This window comes from Eubalaena glacialis, chromosome 1, assembly GCF_028564815.1.
Source record: "Eubalaena glacialis isolate mEubGla1 chromosome 1, mEubGla1.1.hap2.+ XY, whole genome shotgun sequence".
Lineage (NCBI taxonomy): Eukaryota > Metazoa > Chordata > Mammalia > Artiodactyla > Balaenidae > Eubalaena > Eubalaena glacialis.
In genome coordinates, this window is record NC_083716.1 from 80,642,057 (window position 1) to 80,668,468 (window position 26,412).

Consider the following 26,412-nt stretch of genomic DNA (forward strand, 5'->3'; position numbering starts at 1 on the left):
ATAAATAATCCTAAAAAATGTGACTGTTTCTAATCCCTCATATTCAGAAAAGGTCTTGGCCCTGTAACAAAAAAAAAAATGTAAATGGATATTTATATTTTAAGGGTATAATAAAATATTTATAATATGTATATAGTTTTTGATGATTTCCCCAATTTATCCAAGTTTATTTGGTTTCAATCACTTTGGAAAAGCACTTTTTTTAAAAAAAAAAGGCACATTTCTTTTTTTAAATTTTTTTAAAATTTTTTTATTTTCTTTATTTTTTTGGCTGCATCGGGTCTTAGTTGCAGCATGCGGGGCCTTCGCTGAGGCATGTGGGATCTTTCATTGCGGCGCGTTGGCTTCTCTCTAGTTGTGGCGTGCGGGTTTTCTCTCTCTAGTTGTGGCGCTCGGGCTCCAGAGCACGTGGGCTCTGTAGTTTGCAGCGCACAGGCTCTCTCATTGAGGCGCACGAGATCAGTAGTTGTGGCACGCGGGCTTAGTTGCCCCGAGGCATGTGGGATCTTAGTTCCCTGACCAGGGATCAAACTCACGTCCCCTGCTCTTGGAAGGCAGATTCCTTACCACTGGACCACCAGAGAAGTCCCTGGAAAAGCCCTTCTACTGTATACAACCACTTCTCTAGGTAGTATATGTGGGGTGGCTGGGGAGTCTGTTCAAAGATGGCTTCCCAAACAATCTAGAGGAGCTCCTCTCTGAAGGTGGCAAAGGAGACACCTGACCAGTTATTAATGAAAAGGAATGAACTACTTCCCACAATACACAGAAAATGCAAACAATCCTATCAATTACTGCTAACCTTAAACATGCTCCCAGGTTTACTCAAAGGCCAGGAGTTAGATCATGAATATCTAACTCTTGGTCAGAATGAAATGGAGCTTCTTAGCCACCCAAAACCTATTTACCTTAGTCTAACGCTTTTTCTTACAAAATAACATTTCCATACACTATAACTTTGGACCATACTATATTAAAAATGTTTACAACACAGAGGAATAAAACTGGCAAGTCCAAATTCAAAACCCTGAAGACAGAAAGGAGTTTCAAACAGCATTGTCACCTCCGTCCACAAAGCTTCATGATACTGACCTGAAATTCTGAATATGAAAAATATTTTTCCAAGGGGGTGGGGGGGTGGGAGAGGGTTGGATTGGGAGTTTGGGATTAGAAGATGCAAACTATGATATATAGGATGGATAAACAACAAGGCCCTACTGTATAGCACAGGGAACTATATTCAATATCCTGTGATAAACCATAATGGAGAAGAATATGAAAAAGAATATACATTTGTACAACTGAGTCCGTTGCTGTACAGCAGTAATTAACACAACACTGTAATTCAACTATACTTCAATAAAAAATAAATTAGAAAAAGAAAAAAAAAACAATAAAAAAATATTTTTCTTTTCCCTGAAGCTTCTGGTACAAGGCTCAGGGAACTTTACAACTGGACATCTGTGATGTACACTAACTGTATTGTTTGAGAAAATTCAATTCTGCTCAACAGGGCTGGAAATTCTGCTCAATAACACAAGAAAATAGATGCATAGATAAAACTCCTCAGATGTGTTAAGCATAGATAAGTAATGAGACAAGACAAAGTAAGTTGAACATTTGCATGTGAACACAGAAAGGGATGGAAGGGCCAAAAGACACCTAAGATTCATGAAACACTAAATATGCAAAAGACAGCTAATATTCATAAGGCACTAAGGCACTAAATGTGCAGAAGGCACCTGACGCACACTAAATATTCATGATACATAAATTATACATGAGCCATGTGGCACTCACTATTCATGAGGTCTTAATTAGGCCACTGGGGTAACATTCTTCTGCACAATACACACAAATAAAACCCATAGCTGTGAAGAGGCTGACTGGCAGATCCCTGTGTCTCTCCCACAGAGAAGCAGTGGGCAAACCCGACCAGAGAAGACCCTGGCTGCAAGTTAAAAATGTTTGGTTGATGCCTGTTTGCTGAAGTCAACCTCAACTGAGTGAACGCACACACACACACACACAAAAAAAATTTCCAAATGATATATACATGTTTGTATGCAACTGCATGCTTCTATACCTATACAAATATAGGTACTTGCATATATTGGGTTGGCCAAAAAGTTCGTTCGGGTTACAGGAAAAACCCGAACCAACTTTTTGGCCAGCCCAATATATACACATATATAGTGTGTAGTGTGCGTATGTTTGTGTATAGTGTATGTGTGTGTCTACATCTACTATATGACATATGAGTGTAGGAAATCTGTGATCTTTTTCACATTGTATTTCAGGCACCTAACAAGAGAGTCTGACACTAAGTACTCAGCAAATATTTGTGAAGCTAACTGCTTGTCAGTAGGAGTTACCAAGAACATTCAACTACAGACCTTGAATTTCACCCAGACAGAAATTGGATTTTAATCATTTTATTTTTTTACCCATCAATCCCCCAATCTACATATCTGAAATACAGCAGACATATAAAACACATTAAATGGATGGATGGATGGATGAATGAATACATGGGTTAAGAAACCAAAGAATAAAAGAAATAAGTAGCATTTTTTTAGTTACTCTACTTACGAGTATTTAATCCTCATAGAGAAAATTGCATGTGACTACATTTTGATTACTAGCATGTATAAACTCATTTTATATTTTCAGAAAAATTTAAATAATAAGGTGAGGATATCTCTTAAATGATAAAGCCTAACTGGAGTAAATGAATATTAGCAATATTGTGTATTTTGTGTGTAGCATACCAACCCGTACCTTTCAGAACAAAAGTTGTATGTCTGTTAATATATAGTAACAATACGTCTTAACCACCTCTCTGAAAATATATCATTATCTGTCACACTGGTAGAATGCTACCTACACCGTCTAGAGTTTTGATGATTAAATGAACTAATGAGTTAATAATAATTATTGAGAAAACAGAATCATAGCTGATTTTTTTAAAACTGGATTTCAAAATGACCGCACAAAGAGTTATGGCATACAGTCCTGGATAGGAACAGACCACTCAGACTACCTGATCCTTATTTGCTAATGCAAAACACTCTTCAAAATCAAAAGAAAAAAATGCTATATAAACACATGACTCCAGTCTTATTTAATATCACAAATTACTGATCTGCTTCACAAAGCATTGAGTCAACTGAATTCCACTTTTCATACTCTACCTCTATAACTCATTAACACTTGCCAAGTACAACTGTAAGCTAGAGATCTAAGGTGAAGGAAATTAATAACTGTACAGGTGAGGTTGCACAATGACTAGCTGTATTTATTCTGAATATTTATTAACTGAGTGAAGCAGAAACACTTGCAAACATCTTGCAATCACGTTAGCCTTTGTCAAACTCTTCTGTACTCGTTTATTCAAAAACCGTTTTATACCCACTTTGTCAGTCACTATGCTAAGAAAACACTGAAATACACTAATTCACCCCAATTTGCCCGGGAGTTTCCCATTTTTAGCACTGAAAGCCCTATTTCCTCAGAAACTCTTCAGTCCTAAACTAATAGTTGGAATAGTTGGTCACCCACACTGAGAAATAAACGAAGAGGAAAAACAGATATGATTACTACCCATGAACTTCACTGCCCAATGAAGGAGAGAGAAATTAATTAACAATCACAAAGAGAAATTATGTAATAGCATCACAGCAATGATCCCTGAATCCTAAATTATGGCTAAGGCCCAGAGATAAGTACACCACAGTACATGTTCAGAGGGCAGCCTGCAGAGCACCAGATATTGGGGAAGCCCTCCTCCCAGATTTTACTAAGAGACACCAGGACCGGCCTTAACTCTGCCCTGCATCATACCATCCACCCAACCCCGGGGAATACAAAAGGGGGACTGAGAACACAGCGATGGCCACATTTTAAGGAGACTAGAATTCATGGAGGAAGAAGTTATTTCTTCCCATTCCTGATTTGAAGACAAAAGATGTAAAAAGAACAAGATTGAGACTTAAACACAGAAATGAGAATGGAAAGTTATAATATCTGATTGAAACATCATTCAGGAAGATGTTATATTCTACCTCGCAGAAAAGGGAATTTCAACATAGCAGAGCTAAGAACAGTTACTGAAAAATTATGTGTGTACACGTGTGTGGTGTGTATATGACAGTTTTGTGTTTACATTCAGAGTAGAGATACTTAACTACTCAATAAAATAGTTCAAATTGCAAACTGTGACAACAGTTATGAAGAAAAACTACAGGCAAGTCTGAGAACACTCAGCTGGAGTCCTTGACACAGAGCAAAGAGCACAAGCAAGGTTTTCTGTAAGGAAGGGTATTGATCAAAATATGAAGAATGAACGTGAGTTAACAAAGCAAAGATGATGAGCAGTCAGGGAGACGGGAGAGCTTCACAGCAGAGAGAAGAGTCCACATAAAGGCCCTGAGGCAGAGTGGGAATGGAAAGAGAACCACAGAGAATGACGGGATCAATCTTGAGGCCACATCACAGACTTTTTTTTGTCTTGAAGCTTTTAAGAAGAGAAGTGACACTAGCATATTTGCATTTTTAAGGACCACTCTAGCTAAAGTGTGGAAAACGTCTAGAGGTCAAAAGAATATACCCAAATGCTGTACACTTTAAAAAAATAATCATGTTGTACAACCTCAATATATACAGTCACCCCTCGGTATCAACAGGGAGATTGGTTCCAGGACCCCTGCCAATACCAAAATCCACAGATGCTCAAGCCCCTTATATAAAATGGCATAGTATTTGCACGTAACCTAATGCATCCTCCAATATATTTACGTCATCTCTAGACTACTTATAATACCTAATACAATGTAAATGCTATATAAATAGTTGCCTGCAAACTGCAAATTCAAGTTTTGCTTTTTGGAACTTTCTGGAATTATTTTACAAATATTTTCAGTCTGCGTTTGGTTAAATCTGTGATGTGAACCTGTGGATACAGAGGACCAACTGCACAATTTTTATGCGACAATCATACCTCAATAAAGCAGAAAAGAAAAAAAAAACATATTGGGAGAGTAGTTAGGAAGTTCCTACTATACTAGGGTACCTACTCTTAAAAGGTACCCTAGTATAGGTATGGCAGAGGCAGATGTCTTTCTTTGATCTGAAAGCTATCTTGGAAGCAAAATACACAAAGTTGATGACAGATTACATATTAAGAAAACAAAAGATGGAATCAAAGATAACTCTGAGGTATCTATTTGCTCAACTGATAGATAGTGGAGTGATTTACTAAGACACAGAACAGAGGAAGACTAAGTTTAGGGTAGGAAAACTGAATTTCGTGTTGGCTACATGCAGTTTAAGTGGTACGGTAGGCAGGATAATGGCCCCCATATCCTGATCATTGAAACCTGTGAATAGGTCAGGTTACAGGGGGAAGGAGAATAAGGGCTGCAGATGGGATTAGGGTTGCTAACAGCTGAGTTAAAATAAGGAGATTATCCTTGATTCTCTGAGTGGGCCCAGTGTAATCACAAAGGTCCTTAAAAGATGGAAGAGTTAGTGTCAGAGATTTGACGAGGTTTCTCTGCTGGCTTTAAAGATGGAAGGCGCCGTGAGCCAAGGAACAGAACGCAGGCAGCCTCTAGAAGCCGGGAGAGGCAAGGAAAGGGATTCTCCCCTAGAGCCACTGGAAGTAACACAGCCCTCCCGAAGCATTGATTTTTAGGCCAGAGAGGTCTATTTTGGACTTCTGACTTCCAGAACTGTAAGATAATAATTTAGTGTTGTTTTAAACCACCAAGTTTGTGGCAGTTTATTACAGAAGCAATCGGAAGCAAATACAAGTGGCCTTTGAGACATCTAAATAGACGGTAATTGAATAGGAATATATAACATCATCACACCACACCACAAAACAGAGGCACATGAAAAGTTGAAATATCCTCTTTAAAAAACTTGGAGTATTTTTCATATATGCTCCCAAGAACCATATCAATCAATATCTGTGGATTAAGAAAAACAAGGTATTTTAAAACAGTATTAAACATGTATACCTATGATGATAAAGAAGTTGATCATGAATAACAATATTATAATAAACTGATAAATATTCTAAATACAAATATTACCACTACCACTTAGGTTTTTTGTGGCTCGGTGAAGTACTCGAATTTAGGAAAGCACCATTATTAAAAATAGTTCAATTAACACTTCAAAAGATGCCTCAACATATGAAACCTTCAATATTTATTTTTTTATTCTTTTGACCATGCCACATGGCATGCGGGATCTTAGTTCCCAGAGCAGGGATCGAACCCATGCCCCTGCGGTGGAAGCGTGGAGTCCTAACCACTGCACTGCCAAGGAATTTCCAAACCTTCCATATTATTAAGTACAATTATCTGAGATTTTGCATTATCCTTATAAAAACAAGACTATAAAGAGATTTTTATTCCTCCTGTAATTAATAAGTATGAACAGTAGAAAGATTTCACTGATTTTTAGGACAAGAAAGAAAGTTACCATTTATTTTCTAAAAGGAAAATAATACAGCATAGTGACTACAGTTAATAATACTGCATATTTGAAAGTTTCTAAGATAATAGATCTTAAAAGTCCTTCTCACAAGAAAAAAAAATCTGGGACTTCCCTGGTGGCGCAACGGTTAAGAATCCGCCTGCCAATGCAGGAGACACGGGTTCGAGCCCTGGTCCGGGAAGATCCCACATGTCGCGGAGCAACTAAGCTGGTGCGCCACAACTACTGAGCCTGCACTCTAGAGCCCGCGAGCCACAACTACTGAGCCCATGTGCCACAACTACTGAAGCCCACACGCTCTAGGGCCCGCGCACCACAATGATGAGTAGCCCCCACTCACCACGACTAGAGAAAAGCCCGCATGCAGCAACGAAGACCCAACGCAGCCATAAATAAATAAATAAATTTTATTTTAAAAAAAAATTTTTTGGGGGGCTTCCGTGGTGGCGCAGTGGTTGGGAGTCTGCCTGCCACTGCAGGGGACACGTGGGTTCGAGCCGTGGTCTGGGAAGATCCCACATGCCACGGAGCAGCTAGGCCCGCGAGCCACAATTACCGAGCCTGCGTGTCTGGAGCCTGTGCTCCGCAACAAGAGAGGCCGCGATAGTCAGGGGCCCGCGCACCGCGATGAGGAGTGGCCCCCGCTTGCCACAACTAGAGAAAGCCCTCGCACAGAAACAAAGACCCAACACAGCCATAGAATAAATAAATAAATAAATTTAAAAACAAACAAACAAAAAACCAGCCCTCATCTTGGGAATTCCCTGGTGGTACAGTGGTTAGGACTCGGTGCTTCCACTGCAGGGGACACGGGTTCCATCCCTGGTTGGGGAACTAAGATCCCGTAAGCTGCATAGTGCAGCCAAAAAAAAAAAAAAAAAAAAAAAAAAACAAAGGGCTTCCCTGGTGGCGCAGTGGTTGAGAGTCTGCCTGCCAATGCAGGGGACGCGGGTTCGAGCCCTGGTCTGGGAAGATCCCACATGCCGCGGAGCAACTGGGCCCGTGAGCCACAACTACTGAGCCTGCGCGTCTGGAGCCTGTGCTCCGCAACAAGAGAGGCCGCGACAGTGAGAGGCCCGCGCACCGCGATGAAGAGTGGCCCCCGCTTGCCGCAACTAGAGAAAGCCCTCGCACAGAAACAAAGACCCAACACAGCCAAAAATAAATAAATTAATTTAAAAAAAAAAAAAAAAAAAAAAAAAATTTTTTGTAGCTATGTATAGTGACAGATGTTAACTAGACGTATTACGGTGATCATTTCACAATATATACAAATATCACATCATTATGCTGTACACCTGAAACTAATACAATGTTACATGTAAACTATACCTCAATTTAAAGAAAAGAAACAAACGAAACAAATAAAAACTCTAGGACACTTCTAGGAACTTTCTGTGCACAACTTCAAACTCTGAATACCACATCTCTCTCCCTGATTAAAACCTTTCCTAGAATCATATACAATAGCTGTCACGTAAATTCTTCTGTTCTTACTCCCATCCTAAGCAGACACAAAATTCCTCTCACACTGTTTGAACTTGAAAAACCACCACCTCTGTTATACACTGAGGTTCATTTCTCTTGTATGTACTCTATTTGGAAGAGGTTTTCAAATTTAATGGAAATGTTGCTTGACGCTGGGAAGGGGAGGCTGGTGGCAGGGAGTGCCAAAAAATCCAGAGCATAAAATTCAGAGAAAAATATAATAGAATCAGTTCTCACATAGCCGTGGAACTCAACTGGAGTGATTAAGAGTGAGCGACAGTGACTTCCCTGGTGGCGCAGTGGTTAAGAATCCGCCTGCCATAGGGAATCTAAAAAAAAAAAAATGGTTCTGAAGAACCTAGGGGCAGGACAGGAATAAAGATGCAGACGTAGAGAATGGACTTGAGGACATGGGGAGTGGGAAGGGTAAGCTGGGATGAAGTGAGAGAGTGGCATGGACATACATACACTACCAAATGTAAAACAGATAGCAAGTGGGAAGCAGCCGCATAGCACAGGGAGATCAGCTCGGTGCTTTGTGACCACCTAGAGGGGTGGGATAGGGAGGGTGGGAGGGAGACGCAAGAGGGAGGGGATATGGGGATATATGTATATGTATAGCTGATTCACTTTGTTATAAAGCAGAAACTAACACACCATTGTAAAGCAATTATACTCCAATAAAGATCTTAAAAAAAAAAAAAAAGAATCTGCCTGCCAATGCAGGGGACATGGGTTCGAGCCCTGGTCTGGGAAGATCCCACATGCCACGGAGCAACTAAGCCCATGCACCACAACTACTGAGCCCGCACTCCTAGAGCCCATGCTCCGCAACAAGAGAAGCCACTGCAATGACAAGCCTGCACACCGCAACGAAGAGTAGCCCCCACTCGCCGCAACTAGAGAAAGCCCGCGCACAGCAGTGAAGACCCAGTGCAGCCAAAAAAATTAATTAATTAAAAAAAAAAAAAGAGTGACAGTGTAAACGGCCTATTATCCAAAATAATGGATAATCCAAAAGGCTGTTCTTTTATACTTTGGAAAACATGCAGGGCTTTCTTTGCTCTGTAGACTTACCTTTCTAATCATACTCCCTTTTAAGCTAAGTTAGCCTGCATTCCCTCTGAGAACACACCGACTCAACCGACGGGGCAGAGTCATCCAGAAGCAGATTAGGTGGCAACGGGGAGGTGCCAGCGCTTCACAACCGGCTCAGGGGTGGGGAATTAAAAAACTCCCATCACTTCAAACATCAGGAAGGCTTAGGAATGAGCACCTCCGACCCAACCTCCCTCCTGAGAGAAGGAAATAATCACCTGGCAATGAGAGGATGACATTCAGTGACAGCCCTGAATTTCTCTGCCTGGGATGGACTGTAAAACAAGAGCAATGCAGCCAGGGAAACACTTCCCCGCCAGGCCAGGCCAGGCTCTGGGGTGTGACCACTGCTACATGGATCACCCCTGTTACGGCGCTGGCCACCAATGAGCGCCCACACACAGACAACTACTCCTTAGGAAGGAAAGTTCTCCTTTTAACCACGGGTGTGAGACCACCCCGGCAAAACCTGAGAGTCGGGTCAAAGTGTCTTCTCTCCAGCACGGAGCAGCCCATTCCCACCATGGAAGCTTACCCACTAAGCTTCACTTTCAAACCTGCCGTAAGGAGAGTTCCAATGAAGCCAGAGGCATGACCGAGTCAGGGCAGCAGTTAAGGCCTCGGGTCCCAAGGGAGCACGGCGGGGCTCGGAGGGGTTGACCATCAGTGGGACAGTGTGAGGGGAGCTCTGGGTGCCGCAGCAGGTCCTCATCAGCCAGAACTTCCATGAGGAATCAACTCAAGAAATGTAGGTATCATGAGGATTTACTGCAAAATAGCCACTTCCTGGCCGTTCAGGGTCTTAAGAGGCACTGCCGAGGTAGGCCCCCCCTCCTCCACGTGCACAAGAGCAGAGTGGACGCTGGCGCTCAGTGAGGAGCAGCACGGGGGCACGGAGAGAATTCTGCACACTTGTCACTCCCCCACACATGGGGGAGGGAAGCCCGGCTCCCACAGGATCCTGAGCTCCTCTCGGAGGGAGGGGACGGGGACACAGCAACCGGACCCCTGGCCTCTGGCAACTATGCCAGAAGCTGTTTACCTCCACTCCTTTCAAATCTCCATTTCCCACACATTTAAGGAGAAGTGGTATCAGGAAAAGCCGCTCTCAAACACTACAAAGTTTTCGGCCATCGGGAGGCAATCATTTCCACTGTGCTCACAGAGGCATGAATGTGGGCTATTATTTTAGGAGCATTTTCAACAGCCTGGGTCAAAAAGAAAAGTTTCTGCATCCCTCCTTATTAAGAAGAAAAAGAGATTAAGCGGAATAATCCATTTCAAGTTTTCTATCAATTAGGGAAGTGTATTGGAATACAATGTGGGCGTTAAACCACGGGCTGTTGGATTGTATTGGGGAATAGAGAGGCAGGCTGCAGAATGTTCTGGTAGAAAAAACAAAGCAAACAATTCGAAGAGATTCTCTGACTCAAGTCTCAGGAACAAAAAATAGTAACTTGAAAACACTCTCTAAATGAAAAGAAAAAAATGATCAAAAGTAAAGATATTAAAGTTGGAATGTTACTGAAAATGTCATACAGGGAAAAAAGCATAATTAGGGAACTGAGGTCACAAATCAATAGTCCTTTTTATAAGAGAACATTTTAGTTGTCCTTAGCCTCCCACATCCACCTCTCCATACCCATTACAGGGGACTATGTCGTTATTTGTTGCCTTATGACTGAATATAAAAGCTTTTGTTATCACTTAGGTAGAAAAGTCAAAGACAGCTACAGTGAAACCTCCTTTGGGTCTTCCATTAAGGAACAATAATTAAACATTTAAGTAGAAAACATTCCATGTGTATGTAGTAAGGGAGCGCTAAACGTAATCTTTCTTTAAAGCAAAAACACAGCTTACTCTAGCTGAAACAGTTGCCAGTTCAGAAATATTTTTTCCACTTGGAATAAAATACTACTTCAAATAATCATTTGGAGTGACTCCTTCTGTGCTTCCACCATTGTTATTACAAAGAATTTAGGGTTTTAAGAGCATATTTTGGATTAAAGGACCACGGTTTCAAATTCAGGTACGTATATTTTTAAAACTCAAAGCAGCTTCAGAAAGATTGCAGAGAACTAGCAGAGATCCAGAAAGTATTGCAACGTAGCCAAAAACCTTTGGATAAATAACATCTGGCATTAGTGGTTTGCTATCCTTGAGTTTCTCAACTTCCTCTCTGGAGAAACTTAAGTCCCTTTTGGCTTCTCTCTGATTTCCTTCAAAATGTTTCTGGAAACAGATACTTCATTATCCAGCTTCTTTATCTGGAGAAGTACTGGAGGAATTGGTAGGAAACTATACTGGAGCGAGTAAGCACCCACATGCTCCAGCTCTCGGGTGGGCCCACGTCAGTCTCACCTCCTGATCTTTTCAATTTGCAGCTGATCTGGGAAGAGCAAGAGGCTGTGGCATCACACTGACGTGGGTTCCAATCCCAGCCTCACTGCTCCCTAGCTGTGTGTCCCTGAACAAATACTTTACCTCCATGGGCTTCACGGTCCTCTTATCCGCCTTCTTGGATCTGTCATGAGGATGAAGTGAGGTTCCATGAAAAGAAACCAGCCCCTGCCTGGCACATGGTTGGCGCCCAGTAAATGGTAAGTGCCCAGAGAAATCCCAGCCCTGACCGTGACAATCACAGCTCCAGCTGAGAGCTGGGAAACCAACCTCATCTCTCTCTATCTGCTAGATCCTCCTCTAGCCCTGGCCGACCTGTTGGATTCTGTTTGCCCTCTTTTTCTCAGCTGCGGCCCCTTCTGACCGACTGTACCTGTGCTGCTCCCCTCACCCACAAGTCTTCAGTAAAATGACTCTAAGAACCCAGCAAAGAAAAAATAAGCAACCACTCATTCCTTCCCTTAACTCAAGCCATCTGGGATAACCTCTTTCTCTCGCTAACTTGTTATTTTGTCCCCCTCAAACTAGTAAGCCAGTGCTGGTATCTTGTTCAGTGAGAAAATAAGGTCCAGAACAATGTTATTTGAACTTATGTTTGAGTATATTTTGGGAACAGTAGTGATCCTTTTTAATAATATACTTTGAATATACATACCTTACTTTTGCAACATCATTTCCAAGGTACAACACTATTTAAATATTATTTGAGAAGGCAGAGAAGAATATATAAGAATTCTCTAGTTTAAACTGAGGTTAAGGATGGAAGGCAGGATGTAAAATGACTAAAATCCAGGTTTGAACTACGTGAGAAGGCACAGCGGTTATAATGGACATGGGTGCTACTTGAAGTGTGGTCTGCTCCCAGACAGCAAGGCGATGACACTGAATAAGACAGAATTGAGGGTAAGCACTTAGAAACTCTTACAGAAACTTGAAAGGGTAGTCATATGTACATGGAATAAAATAGTAAAAATTGGGACCCGTCTTTGCTGCTTTTCTAGCAATTTTCACTTTCCTCACAATTCATTTTCACTGACTATTAAAAGAATAGTACATGGAACAAAAAGTCTACTGCGAGTTTAAAATTTTAAAACACAGATCCTATACAATAGATTTGTTCCTGAAAGGCTTGGGAGAGAGACTTGCTTTGACCTCCATAGACGGCACAAGTTTGTGGAGAGTATAAATATAGTTAATTAGGGCTAGGTGACACTCGGCCAAGTCCACTCTTCTAAGGTGTGAAATATAATCCACATAAGGTGAGAAAGTAAAATGACTGCCCTGAAATAACCTATTTAAAGCACACACTAAAAAAACCATAGTAAATAGTACCCTGTGTTCTTATCATAAGTGCTCATCAAGCATTAAAATATTACAGTGAAAACTTCATATACGAACGTTTGGAAAATCACCCAAAGCAATAACTCTCTGCAAACAACTCATCTCTTATCATGAAGTTGCCTCAATAATGGTGAATGCTTCCCTCTCCCTGAAATCTAAGTTTGATTAGAAGGTAGACACAAGTTATGGTAAACAAGGACATACACTGAAAAAGAACAAATCACACAAGCAGAACCATCAGAAAACCCTCATTTAAAAATTGGCTGCACCGCTATAGAAAACAGTATGAAGGTTCCTCAAAAAACTAAAAACAGAGTTGCCATATGATTCAGCAATCCCACCCCTGGGCATAGATCTGGACAAAACTACAATTCAAAAAAGTACATGCACCCCAATGTTCACAGCAGCACTATTTACAACAGCCAAGACATGGAAACAACCTAAATGTCCATCAACAGATGAATGGATAAAGAAGATCTGGTACATATATACAATGGAATACTACTCAGCCATTAAAAAGAATGAAATAATGCCATTTGCAGCAACATGGCTGCAACTAGAGATTATCATACGAAGTGAAGTAAGTCAGAAAGAGAAAGACCAATACCATATGGTATCACTTATATGTGGAATCTAAAATATGACACAAATGAACACATCCACAAAACAGAAACAGACTCACAGACATAGAGAACAGACTTGTGGCTGTCAAGGGGGAGGGGGGCTGGGGGAGGAATGGATAGGGAGTTTGGGGTTAGCAGATGCAAACTATTATATATAGAAAGGATAAACAACAAGGTCTCAGTGTATAGCACAGGGAACTATATTCAATATCCTGCAATAAACCCATAATGGAAAAGAATATGAAGAAGAATGTATATATATAACTGGGTCACTTTGCTGTACAACAGAAATTAACACAACATTGTAAATCAACTATATGTCAATAAAAAAATGAAAGTAAAAATTGGCCGCACTAGCAGCGGAGGAAATTTCACAGTGCTGCGTACTCAAGGGTAGGCCTGCAGGAACCTCAGTTTTCCTCCACTATAAAATGGAGCTATAACTGATGCCTCACGGAGAGCATAAGGACCAAATCAAGTCGTGGTTGGGAGGGCACTTGTTGAAACTTTGGAGCAGAAGTTCTCAAAGTGTTGTCAGGACCCTTGGGGATCCTTGATATTCTTTCTAGGGGCAGTGGGGGTGGGAGGTCTGAGAGATCAAAACTATTTTCAAAATACTACTAACTATTTTCCAGTACAGCAGGCATTAGAATCCAGCTGTTTCCCAGTACGTGAGATACTACAGAGATCTGCAAAAATATAAAACAGGGCTTCCCTGGTGGCGCAGTGGTTAAGAATCTGCCTGCCAATGCAGGGGACACGGGTTCGAGCCCTGGTCCCGGAAGATCCCCCATGCTGCGGAGCAACTAAGCCCGTGTGCCACAACTACTGAGCCTGCGCTCTAGAGCCCGGGAGCCACAACTACTGAGCCAACGTGCTGCAAATGCTGACGCCCACGTGCCTAGAGCCCGTGCGCCGCAACAAGAGAAGCCACCGCAATGAGAGGTCGCCGCAACACAACGAAGAGTAGCCCCCGCTCACCGCAACTAGAGGAAGCCCGCGTGCAGCAACGAAGACCCAATGCAGCCAAAAATAAATAAAATTAAATTAATTAATTAAAATATATATATATATAAAACAATGTCACTCACTTTCTCACTGCAAGTCTTGTTTTGGAAAAGAGAATTTCTCATGAAAAAAAATTTTTTTTATTAACATGCAATGGGTTTGGAGTTATGTTTAAACTCTGATAAACTGTTAAACTCTGTTAAACATAGAATTTACATTTAAACTCTATGTATTGATAAATACATTAAAATTTCTCAATGTTAATTTCCTTCTTAAAGATTTATTTATTTTTTTATTTATTTTTGGCCGCATCGGGTCTTAGTTGCAGGATCTTCATTGAGACATGCGGGATCTTTCGTTGCGGCTCATGGGCTTCTCTCTAGTTGTAGCACGCAGGCTCCAGGGCGCGTGGGCTCTGCAGTTTGCGGCACACGGGCTCTCTCGTTGAGGCACGTGAGCTCAGTAGCTGTGGCACGCAGGTTTAGTTGCCCCGCGGCATGTAGGATCTTAGTTCCCTGACGTGGGATCGAACCCACGTCCCCTGCATTTTAAGGCGGATGCTTTACCACTGGACCACCAGGGAAGTCCCTCAATGTTAATTTCTAATACAGTCAGTATCAACAGCTATAACCCACACAAATGACATCTCTTTTGGGGTCCTCAAATAATTTTTTAAATGTAAAAGGGTCATGAGACCAAATGTTTAAAAACTGTTGCTGAAGGTGAAAGGGTTGTGTACACTTTAATATGTGATCCATACATAAAATCAACTTTGTATTTATAAGTATACCTTGCTTCAGTATGCATTTCTATTTTATGCAAAGAAGAAGTTTATTAGACTGCATTCTGTGTTTGTATCTCACTTCCACGTTGCCTCTGCCCAGGAAAAAGCACTGAAAGGGCCTGTTCTCTGGCAACCATGTGTCCAGGTTTTCCCAGCCCATCTTAACATCAAATGTGTTTCCAATTTTTCCCATCAACCACAAAAATGTTCCTTATATTTCAGTTTTTTTGCGTCCAAATGCATCTCCCAACCTGGTTCTCACATAAAAGAATAATCACAAAACATCCTCCTATTGTGTTGTCTGTAATTATATGTTAAATACTTCAGCACAGCTCCTCTGACAAATGCATATCGGCTGTTTCTGACCCACACCCCAGGAATGGTTGATTACTCCAGCTGAGAACACTCAGGCGTGTTTCCTTAGCATCTGAAAGCCTCCACTCAGAAGGACACACTCTAGGGTCAGCCAGTAGGTGTCTGAATCTTTCTTTCTCTTTCATAAATACCAAAGGCTTTGTTAGTTAGCAAAATGAACGTTAAAAAATATTTTCATGGGTGAAATAGTGATGTTTTTAACATGTGGACTGACTACAAAGACTGTAGGGTATTCCAACCCTTGACCAAACAGGGCACGTGAACTGAGAAAGTCCAGTGGCCCAACTCCTCTGGATCAGGACCCTCAGTTCAGGGTTTCCAGTGTAAGGGTTGACCAGAAGTCAGTCACGCTGCTTGCACAACTGCCCTTCTGGCTCAAGGAACGTCTCATACAAGGACTGTAGGAGTGCCAGAAGGACAGAGAGCTAGGACCTCACTGAGCTTATGAAGCAGCATTACTGGGCCCTGCTCATGAATAAGGACTTGCATGTGAGGCAGAATTCCTTGTAAAGTTTTTTTAGTGGTTACACATTACCTGGCAGTAAGGCTGTTGAAGAGGAAACCTACAGCCCTCACCTACGCTACCTGTTAGGTTATGAACACCTTCAAAAAAGAACCGAAAAATTACAAACCATCCAATTAGCTTAGAAGTGTTAGCAAAACCTCTTTCAGACCACTGGGGCCTCAGGAATGCCTAGGCCTTCTCGTCCAGCTCTATCATCTAACCGCTAAGAACTGCCTAGACGGGCTCAAAAGCTGCAAGGAGATTCCGCCTTACAAAGCCAGTCTCCTCAGTAATGACAAAGGCTAGATATGATTTTTCAATGACTGAAATGCAGAGTCTAGTTACCTTTTGATGAGCAATCTAGCTACATCTTCTTGCAAGAAAAGTAGTTGAGGCGACAGCGCGGCGCGGAACGGCGGGCACTCGGGGCCGGCGGGCAGCACCATGTCCCCGGGGACCGGCGTGAAGAGCGAGTACATGAAGCGCTACCAGAAGCCGCGCTGGGACGAGTACGGGCCGTGCTACCGCGCGCTGCTCCACTACCGCCTGGGCCGCCGGCTGCTGGAGCAGGCGCACGCGCCCTGGCTCTGGGACGACTGGGGCCCGGCCTGCGCCTCGGACGACTCGGCGTCGTCGGCGTCCTCGGGCGCCGGGGCCCCCGCGCCCCAGTGCGCCCCGGCCTCGCCGCCGCCGCCCGTGGAGCCAGCGGCGCGCGAGGAGCCGGAGCAGCGGGCGCGCGCGGCCCCGGAGGAGGAGCGGGGCGCGGAGGCCGCGGGGGACGCGGAGGCCAGGGACGCGGAGGACGCGGAGGACTCGGCGCTGCCAGCACTGCCAGTGAAAGACATAAAAGAAAAACCTGAACGACAGATCAGGACCAGAGAGCCTGACAAATTACCCAGCAGTACCGAACCTCAACAACCACCAAGTGCCTTACCTGCCAGAGGAAGTAGGAGAGCGGTCAAGAGTCCTCAGAGGTCATCAACTAAAATTAAAGAACATAAGCATCCGTTTGCCCTTTATGGGTGGGGAGAAAAACAGACGGATACAGGAAGCCAAAAAACTCACAACGTCTGTGCTTCTGCCTCAGTGCACGAGATTCATGAGTCGGCCCTGCGAGCCAAGAGCAGAAGGCAGGTGGAGAAGAGGCGGCTGGCGGCGCAGCGGCAGCGGGCTCACTCCGCCGCCGAGGACAGAGCCAGGCGGCTCAGGCCTGCCTCGTCGGAGAGCCCGTGGGTGACGCAGTACATGAGGTGCTACTCCGCCAGAGCTTGAGGGCCGGGACAGCTGCTCGGACAACCTCTTTTAAAAAGCGTAAATGAAAGAGAGGAAAAAACAAAACGAAAACCGTCGAAAGAAACTGGACACAGGTTTAAGAAACCAACTGATTATGCAAGATTTTTCTTAGGGAATTTCCAAAAGATTGTCTCTTTTGATGAATCCCGGTCACCTACCTCAGCAGTAGGGTGACAGCTGAAAGCCATAGACATTTGGTTATTTATGAGAATTCCCTAAATCTTTGATATTCTTATAAGGGTTTTGTTTTCAAGCATCTTAATCTTTTAAGATACTGACACCAAATGCCTTTACATGGCTTACAGATTCTTAACTTCAGTATCTTCCCTCAGTTTAGGTGGAGCCTGTGTTGCTCTGTTCTGAACGAGTTCTGAGATTCCGTAGCTGGTAAGATCACACCAGCTGCGGCAGAAGACTCATTTTCCTTATGTGTAGATTTCTTTGTGAAAGAATATCACGCTAAAAGTGAGTTTCAACGCTAGTACTGATGCCATGTATAGTGAAAGTAGAGCTTTGGTAGTTCCTAACAATTAAACCTGCTTTTGCATTTCAGTTCAGCACCACTTCATGTGGGCTGTGATATTTAAGAATTATTGGGCTGGGTGAGGGTCATCTTTTCTCTTTAAATTGTCATCTAGGCACTTATTAATAGTTTAATAGTTCAAGTGCATTCCAGTAAACGAAGTGCCAGTGCAGTGTGCTTAGAAGTAGTACTGGTTTCTTTTGAGTCAAAGACTGTCACTTTTGATTGGGAGATTTCTTAAGAACACATAATGGGGTACCGTTCACTTGCTGCGGTCTGGCCCTCTGACACACACCCACTGTGGACTTTTGCCTCCTTTCTGATAGTTTGGCGATGACATTTAGAATTTAATCGTCCTGCCCATTGGGGATGGGGACAGATTTTAAGATACCCATTAGAGATGTGGACCACCCCTACTTTCTCCTCCATAGAACTCACCAGTAACAAAGGCTTGATGATGTACATTGTTGAGACTTTTGGTTGAAATACATTCCTCCTAGGTTGCTAGCCGGAAGGTCTTGTGTAGAACCTAACGCGAGAGGATGCTGGTGTGTGCGTGGGCAGAGGTGTATGTAAATGAAGTGCTCCTTTTCTCTAGTACATTTGCTTTTGTGGTAGAAAGTGATTTTGAGGAACACTGCTTTCCATCCAGGAGAGACAGGACTCTTCAGGAAGGATGAATGGTAAACTCCTCATAGGAGAGAAGGAAGTACTTTGCCAACTTAGCACGTGCAGGCGTGTGAATGAAAATCTGGTGTTTGATGTGAGTTTGAGCATTTCCTTGACATTTTTACTCTGGGTCTTTGAAGTATTATGGTCAATTTTTAGAACACAGATGTTTTATTCCATGTAATATCTTCACACAGTATCATCTTACACAACTGTATTAAGTTTTGCAAACTCATACTGAAGAATCATGAGCTTTTTAAAAAAAAAAAACAACTTTTAAAATATTTGCATTGTTTTTAGGTGAATACATCGTGAGCTCTCCTGGTCACTGCGATGTATATTTAGTACGAAGAAGGTCTGTGTGTTGTCCAAAACCACCTCGCTAGTGATTCTGGTGAATCTTGCTGTTATTATAGTCCTTAAACATTGCAGGTACCTAAAGATGAAATTCCTGTGGCGTCGTGATGGTGGAAACTGTTTCTTTAAAATCACTTCCCGCATGTTCGGTTTCAGCCACCGGCTCTGGCATTCCATTCCCGTTGCAGCTGACAATCTTAGGAAGAGGCCAAGGGGAGTAGCTCGGGTCCCCACGGATGGACTGTCTTAGAAAGCCGACCCTTCGAGGCTCTGAGCAAGCCAGACTCTCTCCTTTAGAAAACAGACTCATATTCAATGTGCTTACTTATTACTGCAAACTCCAGATGCAGATCTGGAAGAACCTAGAGGGCAATACTGGCCAATTTTTCCCCATTTTTAAGTAGAGGACAAATGAACACAATTTTTAAAGTACTTTTAATGTGCATGAACAATGAATGAGTCAATATGAAGTACTTGTGAGTCCCCTTCCTATGTCCAGGTCATTAGTTGGTTAGGGTTTCTTTACTTTTCTTTCTCTTTAGGGGTAAAGATGATCTTTTAAGTCTACAAAATTTTTTAAGTTGTAACAATTTGATGTCCTACTTTTTCCTTCTCATTCTAGAAACTGATGTGATCATGTTCCCATTTCTTTGGACAACTTATAAGACGGCAAGGTAGTTTAAAATTACCTATCATGTTGAAAAGTCTGAAACTGAGAATCCAGTGATATTTAAAATATAGAATAAAATAATTGCTACATAGGACTCTCTTTTTAAAAAAAAAAAAAAAAAAAAAAAGAAAAGTAGTTAATGGAACAAACATCCATTGACTACTTTCACATGCCAACACTGAGCTACACCTTATAAAAATGCTATAAACTGGACCCAATGCCAGAGAAGATGGGAAGGCAATCAGCTCAGGGCATCACTACACGATCACTAAGACAGCCCCACCTACAACTGGAGGAAGCAGGGAAGGGAGAAGAGAAAGTATCGTAAGAGCGGGAGGGAGCCAAGAAGGGAAAATACGCAGTTTCCAAAATTCAAGCCACACCCAGGTGTTGTGTTGTCATTTGCTTGAGGTAAAACTTCAGATAATACAGAAGCCAAAGTCAGATGTGAATTATCTGCTTGGGCTTCCTTCCATTAATCCTGATGAAGAATTATTAAGAGTAAGCACCAAATCTTCTCTCTCACTCCCCAAATAACCAAAACAAACCAAACATCCATAGGATGGAATACCACAAAATAACAGAAAAACATGCTATCAAAACATTCACCACATTTTATCTTCCTCTCCTCCCAAAACGGGAGTGGGGGGGGGGAGGCGGGCGGCGGGCAGCTATGTACAGCATGGTGTTTTCTTCCTCTGGCAGTTTATTCTTATACTTCCCAACACCAGAGATAATCCTTTTTGACATACTGTCCCTCTAGTTTTCTCTACATCTTTAAATATAAATATATATGCTAAATATCTATCTACAGATACAGATATGAGATATAAATGTTTAAGGGTGACTTTTTGTGCTTTTCAGTTTTATGCATATATTAAGAATTATAACATCATTTTTAATGAAATTTGTTCGAATTGACAAATAATGTTTTCATATTAGATTAATAATAAAATCCCATAGCAGTTATATATTCTTGCCTCTAGGTAATCTCCATAAATGTGGCCTCCATCAAGACCATCTATAAAAATAATGGACTGCTTGGCTGTATCAGTTCTATTCAACAAGTTTTTAATTAAGCATTTCCACTAGCTAGGTTCTTTGATAGGCCCAGTGGAAAGACAAAGGTTCCTTCCAATAAAACTATGCAAGTCTCTGAATTCTCAGTACTCCACTCAGAGCTAACCAGAGTGCCTTCCTAAAAACTTTCAGTCTATGAAGAAGAAATTTTAAAAAAAGAAAACCTGGGAAGTCAGATTCACAATTCAAATTGTTTAATGTACTGCTTACAAACAAATCTAGAATGTCCTGGATACAAAGATATGACAGATGAAGGTAAAAGAAGTGAGAAATTGGTGAAGTGGATACCTTTGCTGGGTACTGAAAATGGCCAGAGTCAAGAAAATCTTTCTATGCAAGAAGAACAAAAAAAATCGGCAGCAGTATTTTTACAAACCCAAAACGGAAATGGTGTCATGAAACATTTCACAAACAAAGGTGATTCAGATCCTTCTTTATGATTCACATAAAGCAAGAGCATCTGGAAGAGTCTGACCAAAACTACAGTTGCTACCCGTTTGTTTCTGTTTAGGCTGGGTCCATGCTCAATTACCAGTTGGCTTAGTGATTCCAGGTTAAATGGGTTCAGGTCTGGGAAATACACACACAGTTATGGTTTAAGTTAAATTTTCTATTGACACATAACTTTCCTAACCTTAAGTTTCCAAACTGTATTTGCACAAATCAAGCAAGAATTCTAAGTTCTGCTGGCTCAAATCTAGTATGGCTAGAAAGTTAAAGGAAAGACAAACACACAAAGCCAAAGTAAGAAGCAGTTCAAAAGTTTGAAAAGAAGCCTACAAAGATGGGATCAATTGCAGTAAGTCACTCCGCATCTGTTCGGAATAGCTCCACTTCATCCTCTTTCAACACCAGAATCCTAGCTCCAATTATCTTGGCTGCTCCTGCCATCGCCCCCAGCCTATCACGTTCAAAGAGTTCATCATGAGGGTTGGCCAACTTGGAGAACCTTTAAGTCTACCAGGGCCAAACTTACGAGAGCAGCAAGCCAGGAAAAGCACATGAGGGGCATCACGCTCCAGCATGCATTTCAATGTTACAAGGCAAGATAGAAGATAACCTTAGCCAAAGATAATTTCTCTACTCTGCCATCAGAACTAGACGCTGCGACTATTGTTTTTAACTAAATTTTCCTACGAAGGCGCTTTGAGCTTCCCAGAACCAACAAACACATAAACATTCATCTTATCATTGCTCTCGAGCTAAGCAGTCATGTGCTTCTTTACTCATTACTGCAGTGGATCAAGAAATCATCTTCAGTTATAATTCCCAAGGCTACAGGTTTGAAGGATACTCATAAAAAATAAATACTCCCCCAAGAAGGATTCCTGACATTCCATTTCAATTGCAGTATACAGCCCTCAAGACGTTTAAATGTTATGACATGGACACTTGTTCCCGGTGCTGAGGGGAACAGCAACGAGTAGGAGAATGCAATACTGTGTAATTAAAGAGGTTGAGACTGGAGAACCTCCAGGAAACTGTGTAGACAAATGCTCAGCTACAACATCTCCAAACGAATGCCACTGGCTATATAAACTCTATCAACTGTAATCTACACTTAACTCACTTGAGGTGCTCTTTTCCTCTTTCAGTGTAACTTGAAAAACACTTGTTTTCAAGTTAAAAGAGCACTTGTACTGCTCTTTTACCAAGCCCATCCAGGTTTATTTCCCTACCTGTGCTTTTTGAAGAAGGAAAAAAAAAAAAAATGTTAAAGCCCAAACTGAGAATTCTTAAGCATAACCTAAGAAGTGCAATGTCTTGACTCATCTTTTTGCAAAAATCTTTCCGTAGGAACACAAAAAAACAGGGGCAACCTGAGCAGTCTCTGCCTCTCACTGCTTGGTGAGCCCACAGCCCAGCAGCTCCGGGGTGAAATTCCCCTTCCTTAGGAAGGCCCCGGTATTGTCCTGTAGTTCTGACAAAAGGTAGCCAGATGTGAATCCTACCCCTCTCTTTTATGAAAATCCACTGAGCTGAGAGGGGGCAGGGGAGGCGGGGAGAAGGGGCTGGAGCACCAGGAGTAGGAAAGAATATAAAGAAGTCCAAGCCCAACCCTTAGGGCTTCCCTGGTGGCGCAGTGGTTAAGAATCCGCCTGCCAATGCAGGGGACGCGGGTTCAAGCCCTGGTCCGGGAAGATCCCACATGCCGCGGAGCAACGAAGCCCGTGCGCTGCAACTACTGAGCCTGCGCTCTAGAGCCCGCGAGCCGTAACAACTGAGCCCACGCGCCGCATCTACTGAAGCCCGTGCTCTGCAACAAGAGAAGCCACTGCAATGAGAAGCCCACGCACCGCAACAAAGAGTAGCCCCCGCTCGCCGCAACGAAAAAGCCTGCGTGCAGCAACGAAGACCCAACGCAGCCAAAAATAAATAAATAAATCATAACAAACAAACAAACAAACAAAAAAGACCAACCCTTACCTAAAGAAATCCCTGGCTGGACTTTGGGGATTGAGAAACCTCCTGCCTCCTTGGAGTGGATGTGGGGTGCTGATGTGGGCGATCTCTGCACAAGTTTCTTTTCTGTTTTTGCTGGCCAGCAACCCTTCTTCCTTTCCTTTCATCCTTGCCAGAAGGATTTCTCAGTTTAAACTTTGGGGTTAAGAGATAACCCGCTGGAACATTTAAATAAGTGCTGTGTGATACAGAATGAGATTTAGAAGGCCTTGGAATAAATTTGACCCAGGTTTACGGTGTGATGCTCTCAAGGGGAACTCTTTGAAGGGAACAAACCAAATGTTGCTTATGCAAGGGCATTCCCAAGCCAGACTTTTCCCATAGAAGTCTGGGGCTCTGTTTGGCACCTGCCAGTCTGGTCTGGCCTGCTGAAAGTACCAGGGATGGTTGCCCGGGGTCCTGAGGAGATTGAAGAGAGAGGGATATCCCATGTAGAGGACTTAATTCCAGGAAGTGTCCTAGAGGCTTCTATATCTTCTCTGCTAGTCCTTATGAAAGCTCTCCTAGAGAGCGACACTGTTAGCACCATTAATTGTGCAGATGAGGAAACCAAGGTAGAGAATGGGGTACGTTACCCAAACTCACATGGCCAGAAAGTTGTTGGGATTAGAATGTCATTGACTGCAAAATTCCCACTCCAGGAAAGAAGACTAACCTTTTCTTTCTTTTTTTGCCCCAGATTTCCTCCCTGCAGTATTTTGATCACATAACACCTCTCAGTATTCTCTGAGGAGACCATACCCTTTCTAACATCCAAGACTTTATGCTAAAAGGTGCCTCTGCCTGAATGTTCTGAAGAAGCTCACTTCAGAATCAGATGATGTTAACTCCTCCCCTGGGCAGCCTTCAGCACCTCTCCAGGCACAGGTGGTCAGGGGATCCTTGGACACTAAGAACTTGAAAAATGCTACCATAAACTATCCATTCGTTTATCTATCTCCCACGGCCAGTGGCTGTCTTAGGTCCTAGTTGGCTATACAACTCTGGTTATAGCACTGAGCAGGAGTTTAAAAAAATAAATTAAAAAAAAAAAAAAACAGTCAAATACTGAAGCATCAAAGTCAAATAAGCCAATTACGGGGGGAGGAAAAGGAAATACATATATTATATATTTTTATATATTATTATATATATTTTATAGAGATTATGTATATTCTCTTTTAAGAAACGACAAATCACTTTTCTTTCTCTTCACAGCTCTCCTAAAGGGAGAAAAGAATTCAGTTTTGTTTTTTTTTTCTGGCTGTGCCACTCAGCATGCGGGATCTTAGTTCCCCAACCAGGGATCAAACCCGTGCCCCGTGCAGTGGAAGGGGGGAGTCTTAACAACTGGACCGCCAGGGAATTCCCAAGTTCAAATTATTTTTGAGGGCTTATGCTAAAGGCTGACTCATGAGAGCTGTACTAAAACTTCAGCTTTATGGCACTTCTAGGGAATGAGTCACCATAGAACACTAAAGTTTATGCTCTCGAGCAAAACAACTACAACAAAATTTAAGTTAACCACTGAGTATAGAACGTGTTCTATGAACATGTTAAACACTTTTTCCACATCTTTCAAGACACAAGAGACATGGTCTAATCCAGGTCATCACCATGAACCTGAATGACAATGCTACACAGCCTCCGGAGATGTGAGTGGCAGCAGCCCCAGACAACTATCAGTTTTTACACCTTTTTATAATTCTCCCATCAGGTTTTCAATTGTGTTTCATGCTGATGATGTCAGAGCAGCTGGCCTAAGTATCCCTTCTCCAAGCTTCTAATGTGCCACTTCTAGTTGGCCATAGACTTAAGTGCCAGGTAACCAAACTTCTAAAACTGAGTAACAGAAGAAAACACACAGGTTCCAAGGAAGTGCCTTGCTCATAAATACATGGACTGGAAAGGGTTATCTTCCAACAAAGCAAGCAGAGGCAGCGCAGTGTGTGACTGCCAGGAAGAATGGCCATGTCAAGATGGCACTGTCGCCCGTTCATTACTTCTCTAGGCAGCCAGAATCTCACGGGCATGGATGGTTACTACAGACATAGAACTTTTTGCTTAGCTAATTCAAATGACCTATGAAATAGGAGAATGTCTTGAGCGTCTTTTTCCAGCTAAAGCTATTGATAGTGATTCTGCACCAGCTGGCAATGAGAAGGTAAGCTCCGTTCTCGATGTCCCTGGCCACTTCCTGGTAAGACTTGAGAAGATTCATTATTAAGATGACTTTCTCCCCTGAAAAAAGTGTTTCACGGACTTCCCTGGTGGCACAGTGGTTAAGAATCCGCCTGCCAATGCAGGGGACACAGGTTCGAGCCCTGGGCCAGGAAGATCCCACATGCCGCGGAGCAACTAAGCCTGTGCACCACAACTACTGAGCCTGCACTCTAGAGCCCATGAGCCACAACTACTGAGCCCGTGTGCCACAACTACTAAAGCCCGCATGCCTAGAGCCCGTGCTCCGCAACAAGAGAAGCCACCGCAATGAGAAGCCCACACACCGCAACGAAGAGTAGCCCCCGCTCACCGCAACTAGAGAAAGCCCGTGCGCAGCAACGAGGACCCAACACAGCCAAAAATAAATAAATAAATAAATTTTTTTTAAAAAAACTGTTTCACTTGTTGTGCTGCAAGGGCTTTGTAAAACTCATAAGCACTGTTTAATTAAGTAGGGAATTTATCCCCGAGCACAACTGAGTTGTAATGAATTAACAGATACCTGTGAGTAATTCCTCAAAATTTAGGGAAGGCTATTTTTTTAAACCTACTACCTCAAGATTTCATTCCAGTCAATTTTGACAACCCTTAGACTATAAGTTTAAAAATTCAAGTGTTGAAGTCAGTATTCATTTACTTATTCGTTCATTCTTTCCTTCGTTTGTACCTTTAGTTAGCATGTGCTGTATTCTGTACTGGATTTTAAAACGTAAGAGACACAGTTCTGCCCTCTGAAAACCTCACCGTTTGGGGGATATATTATCAATAGTTTCCTATGGCTGCTGTAACAAATTACCACAAACTCAGTGGCTTAAAACAACACAGATTTATCATGTAGATGTTCCAGAGGTCAGAAATCCTAAATGGGTCTTACAAGCTAAAATCACAGCGTTGGCCAGGCTACGTTCCTTCCGGGGGCTCTAGGGAGAATCATTCCCTTGTCTTTTCCAGCTACTAGAGGCCATCCACCACATTCCTTGGCTCACAGCCTCTTTCTTCATTTTCAAAGCATATCATTTCAACCTC

The 26,412-nt window shown here is 42.5% G+C and overlaps 2 protein-coding genes across 4 annotated transcripts in view; one reads left to right on the forward strand and one right to left on the reverse strand.

Moving 5' to 3' along the window:
• Nucleotides 1-26,412, reverse strand: part of BICC1 (BicC family RNA binding protein 1) — a 302,947-nt gene that overhangs the window by 226,472 nt on the left and 50,063 nt on the right. The window lies entirely within an intron of this gene.
• On the forward strand, nucleotides 16,528-18,055 carry LOC133096510 (centriole, cilia and spindle-associated protein-like). The gene has a single exon (XM_061198125.1). The coding sequence runs from the start codon at nucleotides 16,574-16,576 to the stop codon at nucleotides 17,399-17,401; it is 828 nt and encodes a 275-aa protein (XP_061054108.1). The 5' UTR covers nucleotides 16,528-16,573; the 3' UTR covers nucleotides 17,402-18,055.

Bases quoted from the DNA above. Each gene is read 5' to 3' on its own strand.
- LOC133096510 (XM_061198125.1), top strand. From the start codon at position 16,574: ATGTCCCCGGGGACCGGCGTGAAGAGCGAGTACATGAAGCGCTACCAG.